The 14,785-nt window shown below is 42.2% G+C and overlaps 1 protein-coding gene and 3 gene segments (V, D, J or C); 3 read left to right on the top strand and 1 right to left on the bottom strand.

Moving 5' to 3' along the window:
- Positions 1-1,356: 1,356 nt before the first annotated feature.
- Positions 1,357-1,932, top strand: LOC113126670 (Ig kappa chain V region 3381-like). The segment is given in 2 exon segments: positions 1,357-1,408; positions 1,625-1,932. Coding segments are annotated over 2 exon segments (360 nt in total).
- Positions 1,933-5,679: 3,747 nt separating this feature from the next.
- Positions 5,680-13,500, bottom strand: LOC113126692 (immunoglobulin lambda-1 light chain-like). The gene is made up of 4 exons (XM_033325439.1): positions 13,444-13,500; positions 13,040-13,344; positions 7,026-7,081; positions 5,680-6,177 (listed from the first exon to the last, which is right to left on the bottom strand). The coding sequence occupies exons 1-4, from the start codon at positions 13,498-13,500 to the stop codon at positions 5,855-5,857; spliced, it is 741 nt and encodes a 246-aa protein (XP_033181330.1). The 3' UTR covers positions 5,680-5,854.
- On the top strand, positions 7,584-8,103 carry LOC113126646 (Ig kappa chain V region 3381-like). The segment is given in 2 exon segments: positions 7,584-7,647; positions 7,745-8,103. Coding segments are annotated over 2 exon segments (393 nt in total).
- LOC113126673 (immunoglobulin kappa variable 1-39-like) lies at positions 10,096-12,548 on the top strand. The segment is given in 2 exon segments: positions 10,096-10,147; positions 10,364-12,548. Coding segments are annotated over 2 exon segments (357 nt in total).
- Positions 13,501-14,785: the final 1,285 nt, after the last annotated feature.

Here is a 14,785-nt window from a genome sequence, read left to right as displayed (position 1 = left end):
TGACGTCAGGAAGTACTTCATTGAAATTGGTAACTCCCTCAGACCAAATGGCGTTTACATGTGGGGTCCCCCAGGGGTCTATCTTGGGACCCCTTTTGTTCAAGCTTTACATGTTTCCTTCAGGCCAGTTAATACGCAGCAATAATGTGTCCTACCATAACTATGCAGATGACACTCAGATTTACATTTCACTCACAGCAGATGAATATGGACCAGTCGCTTCACTGTGTCACTGCATTCAGAACGCTGCTGCTCTGGTCCTGACTAGAACCAGGAAGTACAACCACATTACTCCTGATCTCAGATCTCTGCATTGGCTTCCTGTTACTCAGAGAATGGACTTTAAAAAAGTGCTGCTTGAGTATAAGTCTCTTCATGGCTCAGCACCACAGTACATCTCTGACATGTTGATGAACCATCTCAGACTCTGAGAACATCAGGGACAGGCCTTGTGCTTGTGCCCAGAGTCAGAACTAAACAAGGAGAAGCAGCGTTTCAGTTTTATGCACCTAAAATCTGGAATAGTCTTCCTGATGATGTTAGACAGGCCTCATCTCTGACAATGTTTAAGTCCAGGCTAAAAACTTTTCTTTTTAGCTCAGCATATGACGACTGAAAGTGTTTTATCTAAAGTGTTTTATCTTAACTCAGTCTCCTGTAATTTTAATTTAAAGTTCATTTTCTAATATTTCCCGTTTCTTCTTTTGCCTATGTCCTTTTAACTTGTCTTTTATTTCTGTAAAGCACTTTGAATCACTCTGTGTATGAACTGTACTATATAAATAAACTTGACTTGCCTTACTGCAGAGACTGAACCTGCCAAAGCAAATGGGATGACACACTCTCTCTGACTATTAACTCAGAAATCAAACAAGCTCAGTGAGACTAAAAGTTCTGTGTGCAGCTTTCAGTCCCATCACATGATCATCCTCAGCACATGGACTTTCCCAGTTGTCACTGAGCTGTGGATGTTCAAATTTCCATTTCTCTCAGCATTTTGGGACAAATGATCCACACTGGCTTCAGAGTCAAAGCATCATTTCACTTTGGTAAACTCATGTCTCAGCTTCACTTGGTGAAATCTCCACTTTACAAACACACAAACATGTCACAGCTGTTTCCACATCAATCTACAAAGAAGTGGACGAGTTCACTGCCAGACTGTTTGATCCTGTACATGTGAATATGCAGCAGTGAGGAGGAAGCAGGCTGCCATGGTGAGGGCAGCTGCAGCTGACTGACTCTGTGTGTTTGCATATGTGTCCTGCCTCTGTGCTCCAGACGTTAAGAGGCCAGTGTTGATCAGTGGCCGTCCAGGCCTTTCAGAGCCACCCACACGCCGGCAGCACCATGATGATGATGATGTCTCTGACGCTACTGCTGGCCACCCTGGGGCTCCTGGTTCAGGGTGAGACTCTCTTCTGAAAACTTTGCTTCAGGATGCAGCCAGGTTCACCACCATGATGTTCTGCTCTGATGGAGAAACGCTGACACGAGCAGCACTGAGTTTCTTCCATCTATTGTCCATGTTAAAGAAATGATCCTCTTCTGTTTGGATGATGATTGTCTTTCTCCAAGCTGGACTGGTCTCAATAAGCCTTCTCCTCTTTGTCATGTTTTCCAGGTTCATCAGGACAAATCACCCTGACTCAGTCTCCTGGATCTCAGTCTGTTGCTCCAGGACAGACTGTCAACATCAGATGTCAAGCCAGTTCAAGTGTTAGCAGCTACCTCCACTGGTACCTTCAGAAACCTGGAGAACCTCCTAAACTCCTGATTTATAATGCTGCATCACGTGAGTCTGGAGTTTCTGATCGTTTCAGTGGAAGTGGATCTGGGACTGACTTCACTCTGACCATCAGTAGAGTTCAGGCTGAAGATGCAGGAGTTTATTACTGTCAGCAGGGAAGCAGCTTCCCGTTCACACAGTGAAACAACGTCGTACAAAAACCTCCCTCAGCTGCAGAGGAACTGATCTGACTCGACAGCTGCACTGAAAATGTAAAACATCTGAGTTTTCACTCAAAATAATGTGATTAACTAAAATTCACTTTTTACATTTTAACACCAGATACAGTTTTTAGCCCATTAAGACTTTTATATCAACAGGATGAGAAACATTGAGCTGGACATCAAACTAAAACTACTGATGTTTCAATTCTCTGATAACTTTAATCCACAGTACAACAACATGTGAACACTAAAACTTTAGATATTTGCTTCATGTTTCACTATTTTACACTGAAATACTCATATTACTACATATTCAATTCAATTCAATTCAATTTTATTTGTATAGCGCCAAATCACAATACAAATCATCTCAAGGCACTTTACAAAAACTAAAACTAAAAACCCAACAATTCCCTTATGAGCAAGCACTTGGCGACAGTGGAGAGGAAAAAAACTCCCTTTAACAGAAGAAAAAAACCTCCAGCAGAACCGGGCTCAGTTTGGGCGGCCATCTGCCTCGACCGGTTGGGGTGAGTGGATAGAGCAGAGAGAAAAGAACAGCAACAATAAACAACAAATAGACACTGCAAGGTGGTGGGACCAGTAACTGCACATCAGCGATAAACAGCTCCAGGACCAGGGACACCTGCAGAAGGTACAGAGAGAACAGAGAGAGAGAGGGAGAGAGCACAAACTAGGGGAGAGAGAGAGAGCACAAGGTTAGTGACATTCAATGGTGGAATATACATGAGGTGGGAGAGAAGGGGGGGGGGTTAGGGTAGGGGAGCTCAGTGCACCGATGGTCCTCGGGCAGTCTAGGCCTATAGCAGCATAACTAACTAAGGGATGGTTCAGGGTTGCCTGAAGCCAGCCCTAACTATATGCTTTGTCAAAGAGGAAGGTTTTAAGTCTAGCCTTAAAAGTACAGAGAGTGTCTGCCTCCTGAACCCAGGCTGAGAGCTGGTTCCACAGGAGAGGCGCTTGATAGCTAAAGGCTCTGCCTCCCATTCTGCTTTTGAGAACTCTGGGAACCACAAGTAGGCCTGCACTCTGAGAGCGAAGTGGTCTATTGGGATAATATGGTACTATGAGGTCTTTAAGGTATGAAGGAGCTTGATTATGAAGGGATTTGTATGTGAGAAGAAGGATTTTAAATTCTATTCTATATTTTACAGGGAGCCAATGAAGAGAAGCCAATATAGGAGAAATATGATCTCTCTTGCTAGTTCCTGTCAGGACTCTGGCTGCGGCATTCTGGATTAATTGGAGGCTTTTTATGGAGATATTGGGACATCCAGATAGTAATGACTTACAGTAATCTAGCCTTGAGGTAACAAATGCATGGACTAGTTTTTCTGCATCATTTTGAGACAGGATGTTCCTAATTTTGGAAATGTTGTGCAGGTGAAAAAATGCAGTTCTAGAAATTTGTTTTATGTGTGAGTTAAAGGACATGTCCTGGTCAAAAATAACTCCAAGGTTTTTCACAGTAGTGCTGGAGGCCAGGGCTATGCCATCTAGAGTAGCTATAATTTTAGAAAAGTTGTTTCTGAGATTTTTTGGCCCAAATATAATGACTTCTGTTTTCTCCGAGTTTAAAAGTAAAAAGTTACTGGTCATCCAGGCCTTTATGTCAGTTAGACAGGCTTGAAGTCTGGTTAACTGGTTTGTGTTAACAGGTTTAATAGATAGATATAACTGAGTGTCATCCGCATAGCAGTGGTAATTAATAGAGTGCTTCCTAATGATATATCCTAAAGGAAGCATGTACAGGGTGAACAGAATCGGTCCTAGCACAGAACCTTGTGGAACTCCATAACTAACTTTTGTTCGTGTGGAAGGTTCATCATGGACATGAACAAACTGGAATCTGTCCGATAAATAGGATTGGAACCACTTTAACGCTGTTCCTCTGATACCAATCACATGCTCCAGTCTCTGTAATAAGATGTTGTGGTCAATGGTGTCGAATGCTGCACTAAGGTCTAGGAGGACAAGTATCGAAACAACTCCATTATCTGAGGCTAAGAGAAGATCGTTGGTAACTTTCAACAGTGCTGTTTCTGTACTATGATGTGCTCTAAATCCTGATTGAAAATCTTCAAATAGTTCATTCCCGTGTAAGTGGTCTGATAGCTGCTTAGCAACAGCTTTTTCTAGGATTTTAGAAATAAATGGCAGGTTGGATATTGGTCTATAATTAGCCAAGACTCCTGGATCAAGACTAGGCTTTTTGAGCAAAGGTTTGATTACTGCAGTCTTAAAGGCCTGTGGTACGTAGCCTGATACTAGAGATAAATTTACCAAGTCCAATAAAGATGAGTTCATTAATGGCAGGGTGCCTTTAAGCAGTCTAGTCGGGATGGGGTCCAAGAGACACGTTGATGATTTCGATGAAGCAACTACTGATGTAAATTCAGAGAGATCTATAGGAGAGAAGCAGTCTAAACATAACTGAGGTCCTACAGATGATTCAAGAGCTACTGTAGTAAAAGATTCATTTATTGCAGGTATAGGAAGCATCTGCTGAATTTTATCTCTAATAGTTGTGATTTTATTTGTAAAGAAACTCATAAATTCATCACTGCTGAGAGCTAAGGGAACACTGGGCTCAACGGAGCTGTGACTTTTTGTCAGCCTGGCTACAGTGCTGAAAAGAAACCTGGGATTGTTCTTATTTTCCTCTATTAGTGATGAATAGTATGCAGTTCTGGCTTTACGGAGAGCTTTTTTATATGTTAGTAGACTGTTTTTCCAGGCTAGAAAAATTTCCTCTAAGTTTGTGGAACGCCACTTCCTTTCCAGCCTTCGTGATGCCTGCTTTAAGGTACGAACATGTAAATTATACCATGGGGCTAGTCTCCTCTGAATCACTAACTTCTTTTTCAGAGGGGCTACAGAATCAAGCGTTTCACGCAGTGAGGTTACAGCGCTGTCAACAACATGATCAATTTGATAGGGAGTAGGATTAAGGCAGCTGCCCTCCACTATGTTTATACTTGGCATAGATGCAAATAAAGATGGAATCATTTTCTTAAATTTATTAACAGCGTTGTCGGATAAACATCTGCTGTAGTGGAATTTTCTTCCAGACGCTGCATGATCCATCATTTTAAATTCGAAAGTTATTAAAGAATGATCTGACAAAACAGGATTTGGGGGAAAAATTATTAGATGTTCAATTTCGATGCCATAGGTCAGAACAAGATCAAGGGTGTGATTAAAACAGTGGGTGGGTTTATTAACGTTTTGAATGAAACCAATTGAATCTAATATAGAATTAAATGCAATGCTGAGGCTGTTATTTTCAATATCTACATGAATGTTAAAATCTCCCACTATAATGACTTTATCTGATCTAAGCACTAAATCAGACAGGAAGTCTGATATCATTATATCGTTTACTTCACGTTGTAAAATTAGTATATATGTCATATTTCATTCCTGGGAGAGGTTCTCTTCTCCACATGTCATTTATGTTTCAAAGCAAAAATGCTTCATGGACAATATGCTGACATGTACTAACACTTTAATTTATCAAATGTTTTGATTTGTTAAAATTTGTCTTTGAGCCTGAACTCTTCAACAGAAGCAGAGTGTCCATATTTCCAGTTTTATATCTTTCTATGCTGATGATGAACTATTTATTTCAAATTCTGAAAATATTTTTGAATATTGTTAAATTAAAAAAAAGGTTTTTGTAATAATGAAAAATAAAAGAACTGATTTGATGAAGATTATTTTTATTATATGGAAACTGCAATACACAGAAAATACACAGAAACACTGAGATAATTTGGTGAATCTTTCTACTGAAACATGTCAGCTACAGAATGAGAGTCAGTTACAGAGTAAAACCAGAATCAGAGTAAAACCAGAATCAGAGTCCCAGTGAGTCAGGTCAGGACTGGGAACACTGGTCTCTCCTTAGTGTCTCTGTGACCGGACTCTGGGAGCCCTGGGTGGCCTCACAGGTCACAGAGCCCACCTTCCCCCACTGGTCTGCAGGGAGTCTCAGGGTGCTGCTCCAGCTGTAGCGGCCGTCGTTCCCCAGCACCCCGGGGCTCCTGCTCTCCTCCCCACTGCTGCTTCTGCCGTCCACCTTCCAGGCCAGACTCCAGTCTGAGGGGAAGCCCTTGTTGGCCAGGCACATGAGTGTGGCCTTCCCCTGCTGCAGCTCCTGGCTGGAGGGGCCCAGCACCGTCAGGGTGGGACGGGCATCACCTAGGAGACACCGATCGGCTTAGAGCACAGGTACCACACAGCTGTCAATCAAACAGCAGACACCTGGACACCTTTCCTGTGTCAGAGTGGATTTTCTCCTTTAAGGACTTTGTGTCAGATGGTTTTTCTGCTCCACCAGTCACTGACTCACACATTGTTTCACTTCCCTTTAACAAACCTCTCATGCACATCAGCACAGAGACCGTCCTCATATGACCTGAAATATATCAGGCCACACTGCAAACAGACTGATTCTACTATTCAACAGCTGCATGTCTCTGATTTTTCATTTCAACTCTTTAATGGAAAGAACAAACTACAGTTTGAATCCGTTTACAGTTTTGATGGTTTGGTTCAAAGACGTGATATTTTAACTGTCAAATTATAAAAAGTGCAAACGATTATCAGAAACTTTTAGAGACGTGATCAGACACAAATAATCAGTGTCCAAAAATCTGATTTTATAAAAAACAAACAGCCTCAGAAAAATGTCAAAATTCATTCCCACTGAGATTTAAAGACATTTGAAATAGTCAGATATTTTCATCTCAGTTATCAGTGTTTTAGCTCAAAGTCAGAACACTTCAAAACAGACAGTTAAAGACCAAACTTGGAAAAACATTTAAAGGACAATTGGTGTTTTTCAGATTTTACATCTGAACTAGAAAATGGAAAGTTCAGTAAATCTCTTTGGTTTTCAAAATAAAAGGGGATGAAAATATTTTAAAATTCAGATTTTCCAGTGATTTCAATCAGCCCACTGGAAATTTATCTGCTACAAATGTTCAGACACAGAAATGAAAACCTTAACTTAAGCTCCAATATTTAATATATGATCAGAAACTTACTTCCAAACTCCAGTCTGGTTCCTCCACCAAAAGTCCACCACAGTGACACAAAGTGACTGAGGCGTCGTACAAAAACCTCTCAGTGCAGAGACACGGCTCTCTGAGTCTGAAACAAACAGTCAACAAAAACAGTCTGTAAAACACAGCTGCTGTTATAAACATGAACTAAAACTGAGCTCCAGAAAACACCCAAATTAATTCATCTGTTGAATATTTAGTAGATTTTTAACGTCTCAAATTCAAACTAAACGTTTTAGATGTTAAATCATTCAAAACATTTGAAACAAACATTTCTGAAAAAAATTCACAAAACAAATCCACACAAACATCAATATGACACATTTCTAATCAATACTGTGATAAAGTGATTGGTCCATGAATAATCAGCCTGATCAGAGTGATCCAAGTCCCTGTTGGACTCAGTCAGAACATTTCCATAGAGAGCCACTTTGCATCAGCAGCACCATGCTCCAGTGCTCTGGGACAGTTTATAGTCCTGAGAGTTGAACACTGGATGACTGACAGCTGTCCTTCATGACAACAGAAGCCACAGAAATCCTCCTCATCAAAAACATGACTCTGATCTCCGTCCTCATCTGGACTCTCCTCTGCTTCACTCAGGGTGAGGAAAATCTCTTTTCTGTCATGTGAAAATCATTTGCAGTGTCGCTGAGTTTCACCTCAGCTTCTCATGTCCAGTGTTTCTTCTCTCTCCTCAGAGTCTGTAGGACAAAATGTGGTTGTGACTCAGCCAGCAGCCAAATCCCTGCAGCCTGGTCAAACTGTCACTATTGACTGTAAGGCCAGTCCAAAAGTAGCTCACTACACTGGATCACAGTACTACCTCCACTGGTACCAACAGAAACCTGGAGAAGCTCCTAAACTTCTGATCTACAGAACATCAGAAAGACAGTCAGGAATCTCATCCAGATTCAGTGGAAGTGGAGCAGGAAATGGAATCGACTTCACTCTGACCATCAGTGGAGTCCAGGCTGAAGATGCAGCAGTTTATTACTGTCAGAGTTATCACAGCATCAACAGTCAACACGTGTTCACACAGTGAAAAATGGTCGTACAAAAACCTCCCTCAGTCAGACTGAACAGAAACTGAACTGACTGCTGCAGCTGGAAACTACTGCAGAGACTGATACAGTTCACTGAGGACACACACACACACACACACGCGCGCGCGCACACACACACACACACACACAGTTCAAATCAACATTTAACAAAAACAGGTCCAATGACCCAAAATGATGCTGATGGAATTTAAACTCCTTTCTCCATGACAGCGTCTCACCATCCTTTCATATCCCAGTATAATCCCATGGTTTTAAGGGATTGGCCAAAGAATCAAGATGAGCCAAACTGGGACAGTCAGTGAGAAAATGCCTGCTCATGACCTTTGCCCTCAGCCTCATATTGGATCCCAGCTGTTTCAAGTCCTGTTCCCAGTCCAATATAAAGTCATCAGCAGCAGAAACCTTCATGATTAAAGACCCAAAAAGCCTCTGCACATACAGCTCATATCCCTACATCAACATATATATACAGTGAATCTGGTGACAAATGACATTCGTCTGAACACAGACGCTGGCAGAGTCTCTGTCTTAGTACTGTTGGATCTGAGTGCTGCTTTTGACACAGTGGACCATGTGATCCTGTTACTGGCACTGGTACTGCCCTGAAATGGTTTAAGTGCTATTTTCATGACAGGATGTACTTCATTGAAATTGGTAACTGTGTCTCAGACCAAATGGAATTTACATGTGGGGTCCCACAGGGGTCTATCTTGGGACCCCTTTTGTTCAAGCTTTACATGTTTCTTTTAGGTCAGTTAATACACAGCAATAATGTGTCCTACCATAACTATGCAGATGACACTCAGATTTACATTTCACTCACAGCAGATGAGTATGGACCAGTCGATTCACTGTGTCACTGCATTCAGAATGTTGCTGCTCTGGTCCTGAACAGAACCTCGAAGTACAACCACATTACTCCTGTTCTCAGATCTCTGCGCTGGCTTCCTGTCACTCAGGGAACAGACTTTTAAACAGCACTGCTTGTGTATAAGTCCCTTCATGGCTCAGCACCACAGTACATCTCTGACATGTTAGTGCCATATGAACCATCTCGGACTCTTGAGAACATCAGGGACAGGCCTTCTGCACCTGCCCAGAGTCGGGACTAAACAGGGAGAAGTAGCGTTTCAGTTTTATGCACCTAAAATCTGGAATAGTCTTCCTGATGATGTTAGACAGGCCTCATCTCTGACAATGTTTAAGTCCAAGCTAAAAACTTTTCTTTTTAGCTCAGCATATGACGACTGAAAGTCTTTTATCTGAACTCAGTCTCCTGTAATTTCATTTAAAGTTCATTTTCTACTATTTCCTGTTTCGTTTTTTGCCAATGTACTTTTAACTTGTCTTTTATTTCTGTAAAGCACTTTGAATCACTCTGTGTATGAACTGTACTATATAAATAAACTTGACTTGCCTTACTGCAGAGACTGAACCTGCCAAAGCAAATGGGAGGACACACTCTCTCTGACTATTAACTCAGAAATCAAACAAGCTCAGTGAGACTAAAAGTTCTGTGTGCAGCTTTCAGTCCCATCACATGATCATCCTCAGCACATGGACTTTCCCAGTTGTCACTGAGCTGTGGATGTTCAAATTTCCATTCCTCTGAGCATTTTGGGACAAATGATCCACACTGGCTTCAGAGTCAAAGCATCATTGCACTTTGGCAAACTCGTGTCTCAGCTTCACTTGGTGAAATTTCCACCTTACAAACACACAAACATGTCACAGCTGTTTTCACATCAATCTACAAAGAAGTGGACGAGTTCACTGCCAGACTGTTTGATCCTGTACATGTGAATATGCAGCAGTGAGGAGGAAGCAGGCTACCATGGTGAGGGCAGCTGCAGCTGACTGACTCTGTGTGTTTGCATATGTGTCCTGCCTCTGTGCTCCAGACGTTAAGAGGCCAGTGTTGATCAGTGGCCGTCCAGGCCTTTCAGAGCCACTCACACGCCGGCAGCACCATGATGATGATGATGATGATGATGTCTCTGACTCTACTGCTGGCCACCCTGGGGCTCCTGGTTCAGGGTGAGACTCTCTTCTGAAAACTTTGCTTCAGGATGCAGCCAGGTTCACCACAATGATGTTCTGCTCTGATGGAGAAACGCTGACACGAGCAGCACTGAGCTTCTTCCATCTATTGTCCATGTTAAAGAAATGATCCTCTTCTGTTTGGATGATGATCATCTTTCTCCAAGCTGGACTGGTCTCAATAAGCCTTCTCCTCTTTTTCATGTTTTCCAGGTTCATCAGGACAAATCACCCTGACTCAGTCTCCTGGATCTCAGTCTGTTGTTCCAGGACAGACTGTCAACATCAGATGTCAAGCCAGTTCAAGTGTTGGCAGCTACCTCCACTGGTACCTTCAGAAACCTGGAGAAGCTCCTAAACTCCTGATTTATGCAGCTACAACCCGTCAGTCTGGAGTTTCTGATCGTTTCAGTGGAAGTGGATCTGGGACTGACTACACTCTGACCATCAGTAGAGTTCAGGCTGAAGATGCAGGAGTTTATTACTGTCAGCAGAGTTACAGCTCGTTCACACAGTGAAACAACGTCGTACAAAAACCTCCCTCAGCTGCAGAGGAACTGATCTGACTCCACAGCTGCACTGAAACTCAAAACAACAGACAAAGAACTGGAGGACACTACAGTCAGCAAGTGACTTATTTATTATTTAACTACATTATATTAAAGACAATCAGTCAACAGAAAATTATCTCATAAATAGATGAAACATTTCAGCCATGACTGAACTACAGACTGTCTACATGTTTTTTATTGTTCATATATTTATTTCTATGGTTTGATGTCCAACAGAGTGACATGTTTCCCTTCAAACCAACAGTGAAGAAAAAGTTTTATGTTTGTAATTTTTCTCATGATGTTGCTTCTGTGATTGGATATCTGGATTAGAGACTCAGGGCTTTTATTTTGAAAAGGAAGTGTAGCATAAATGTGGGCTAACCACCAGATTAGATGATTAACCTATTAACGAATGTTAGCACTTGCTTATGGCAGGCTAGGGATACCAGAAGACTTCGTTCGGCTCAGGGAGCTGTGGTGAAGTAAATGATGACACAAAGAGGAAATTGATTAGTGATGGGACCTTATACTGAGGGTGAGACTGACAAAACAACAACACCAACATATAACAACATAAACCCCAGGCTATATACAATCTGCAGATTTGGGTTTGATCTGGTTTCAGGGTAGATGAAGCAGTTGGAAATACACTTCACTATTTAGGTCCCAGTTCACAACAAAGCAATAAGTTCACCAACATAATTACAGAAATTATACAGTAACAACATTCACAATTGCACAGGACCTTGTACCCAGACAGATGATGAGTCCGCACCACAAACGGTACCTGGTCAGTAACAACTCGTACACACATGCACCACACAGAACAGTGCAGACCATGTGTCCTTCAGTGCCTGCAAACCGTCCATGGGATGTGACTTGTCCAAGGCCGAGGAGCAGCTTCAGTGGAAATGTGTGGCTGTGAGTGAGTTAGTGAGGGGACCAGGGCTGAAACAGCCTCCTACCAGACCCACAGGAGGACGGGGTCAAACTGGAGAACTCCAGGCTGCTTGTAGCTCGCCATCAGGTTTGTTTGACCGCAAACAGGAGTGTGTCTGACCTGTATCCAGTATGAACCAGTAACATGGTTCTCCACAGCATCACAGTCCCTCAGTACCATGACATGTTTAAACCAAGCAATAACAATGAAGAGCAAAGTGCTGGGTTGGTATTAAAGTCATCAAAACACAACAGAATAATTCCTAGAGATTATTGGTGTCAATAGAAACTCACTGATGCTAACACTGATGCTAGTAGCAACATGCTAACACTGATGCTAGTAGCAAATTGCTAACACTGATGCAAACACTGATACTAGTAGCAACATGCTAACACTGATGCTAGTAACAACATGCTAACACCAGTGACACAAACAAACTCACTAATTCCAGTTGATAAACAGGCACCGAACGGCTCCTACAGCGGCGGTAGTTGGTTGCTAAGAGCATAGAATAGCAGGTTTAAGTTTACAATGAATTTAACACTGAACCAAAGAGAAAATAAGCCTTTGTTTGTTTGTTTGTTTGTTTGTTTGTTAGCCTTCCCCTCGCGCTATTGAAGGGAGAACTGGAAACAACTTGTGATTCCAGCTGCAACGAACGCGATTGGCTGGCCGAGTCACATGACTCTCAGCCATGGCACGTCGATGTAGTGGGGCGTTCAGGGACTCATGGGTGTGAAACAACACTAACCAAGGCGGGTTTGGACCTGGGTTAGAGAAGACCATTATAGTGTTTGTTGTTAGCTCTGATTTTAATATCTTTAAATAACTTGACAAAGTAATGATTCTATCCACACATACCACATACAGCAGTCGGTTTCTTTTTTTTTTATTACAGATCACAATTTTTATCTGTAAACACTGTCAGTATAATTGTAGAACTGTGTGTTAATGTTAAAATAACCTAATCAGTAAATAACACACAGGGAAACAGAACTGATTTGATGATCTGATCTTTATTAGTCTGGAAACTTTGACACAATCACCGTTAGAGAAAACTAGCAAACATACCTGGAAGGAAGAAAAAACATAGAAAGAGACTTTCAGAGTAAAACCAGAATCAGAGTCCCAGTGAATCAGGTCAGGACTGGGAACACTGGTCACTCGTCAGTGTCTCTGACCGGACACTGAGATCCTGGGTGGTCTCAGAGGTCGCAGAGCCCACCTTCCTCCACTGGTCTGCAGGGAGCCTCAGTGTGCTGCTCCCCCTAGGAGACACCAATCAGCTTAGAGAACAAGTAGCACACAGCTGTCAATCAAACAGCACACACCTGCATCAAACAGTTGAACTTACTTTTAACCTGCAGTCTGGTTCCTGCATCTAATACGAACAACCCCTTATTGTTGATGTTTTGATAACTCTGACAGTAATAAACTGCTTCATCTTCAACCTGGACTCTAATGATGGTCAGAGTGAAGTCAGAGTTTGATCCACGGCCTTCAAAACGACCTGGAGTCCCTGATGCTCGCCTTCTAGCTGCATAAATGAGCAGTTTAGGACTTTCTCCATCTCTCTGTTGGTACCAGGATAGACGATTTGAATTATCCACATTCTGACTGGTCTTACAGCTGATGGTGACGGAGCCTCCCAGAGCAGAGCTCACTGCTCCTGGCTGAGTCACTGTGACCCGGCCTCTGGACTCTGAGGACACAGAGACAAAAACATAAAGCAGCCTCAAGGTTTTGTCGGCTTCACAGCGACAGACGTTCATAGAGGAGAGGAGTTGAATTCTCTGGACTTTATCTGTGAAGCAGCAGCAGAGGAGAGTCCAGATGAGGACGGAGATCAGAGTCATGTTTTTGATGAGGAGGATTTCTGTGGCTTCTGTTGTCATGAAGAACAGCTGTCAGTCATCCAGTGTTCAACTCTCAGGACTATAAACTGTCCCAGAGCACTGGAGCATGGTGCTGCTGATGCAAAGTGGCTCTCTATGGAAATGTTCTGACTGAGTCCAACAGGGACTTGGATCACTCTGATCAGGCTGATTATTCATGGATCAATCACTTTATCACAGTAATGATTATAAATGTGTCATATTGATGTTTGTGTGGATTTGTTTTGTGAATTTTTTTCAGAAATGTTTGTTTCAAATGTTTTGAATGATTTAACAGATGAATTAATTTGGGTGTTTTCTGGAGCTCAGTTTTAGTTCATGTTTATAACAGCAGCTGTGTTTTACAGACTGTTTTTGTTGACTGTTTGTTTCAGACTCAGAGAGCCGTGTCTCTGCACTGAGAGGTTTTTGTACGACGCCTCAGTCACTTTGTGTCACTGTGCACAGTGAAAAATGGTCGTACAAAAACCTCCTTGAGTCAGATTGAACAGAAACTAAAAAAACTGCTGCAGCTGGAAAGTACTGCAGAGACTGATACAGTTCACAGTTCAAATCAACATTTAACAAAAACAGGTCCAATGATCTAAAATTATTGTCGTCAGTAGGAACACACTGATGGTAATCCTGATGCTAAAGGTAATGCTAATACAGGTGCTAACACTGATGCTAACAGTAATGCTAATTCTGATACTAACACTGATGCTAACAGTAATGCTAATTCTGATACTAACACTAATGCTAGTAGCAACATGCTAACACTGATGCTAGTAGCAACATGCTAACACTGATGACACAAACAGACTCACCAATTCCAGTTGATAAACAGGCACCGAACGGCTCCTACAGCAGCGGTAGTTGGTTGCTAAGAGCATAGAATAGCAGGTTTAAGCTTACAGTGAATTTAACACTGAACAGAAGAGAAAATAAGCCTTTGTTTGTTTGTTTGTTTGTTTGCGTACATACCTGTTGCAGTTCTCCCATAGCTTTCCCCTCGCGCTATTGAAGGGAGAACCGGAAACAGTTTGCAATACCAGCTGCAACGAAGGCGATTGGCTGGCCGAGTCACATGACTCTCAGCCATGCCACGTCGATGTAGTGGTGCGTTCAGGGACTCATGGGTGTGAAAGAATACAAAATAAGGCGGTTTTTGACCTGGGTTAGAGAAGACCATCAGTGTCTGTTGTCAGCTCTGATTTTTATATCTTTAAATAACTTGACAAAGTAATGATTCTATCCACACATACAG

This window comes from Mastacembelus armatus, chromosome 11 (assembly GCF_900324485.2).
Source record: "Mastacembelus armatus chromosome 11, fMasArm1.2, whole genome shotgun sequence".
Classification (NCBI taxonomy): domain Eukaryota; kingdom Metazoa; phylum Chordata; class Actinopteri; order Synbranchiformes; family Mastacembelidae; genus Mastacembelus; species Mastacembelus armatus.
The sequence above is the reverse complement of the archived record's forward strand: the minus strand, read 5'-3'. Positions and strand labels throughout refer to the sequence as shown.

Coding starts and splice junctions, on each gene's coding strand:
- LOC113126692 (XM_033325439.1), bottom strand. CDS start 13,500: ATGACTCTGATCTCCGTCCTCATCTGGACTCTCCTCTGCTGCTGCTTC. Junction 7,082..13,039: donor CAAAACATCAACAATAAGGG/GTTGTTCGTATT, acceptor ACGACGCCTCAG/TCACTTTGTGTCACTGTGGT. Junction 6,178..7,025: donor AACCAGACTGGAGTTTGGAA/GTAAGTTTCTGA, acceptor GGTGTCTCCTAG/GTGATGCCCGTCCCACCCTG.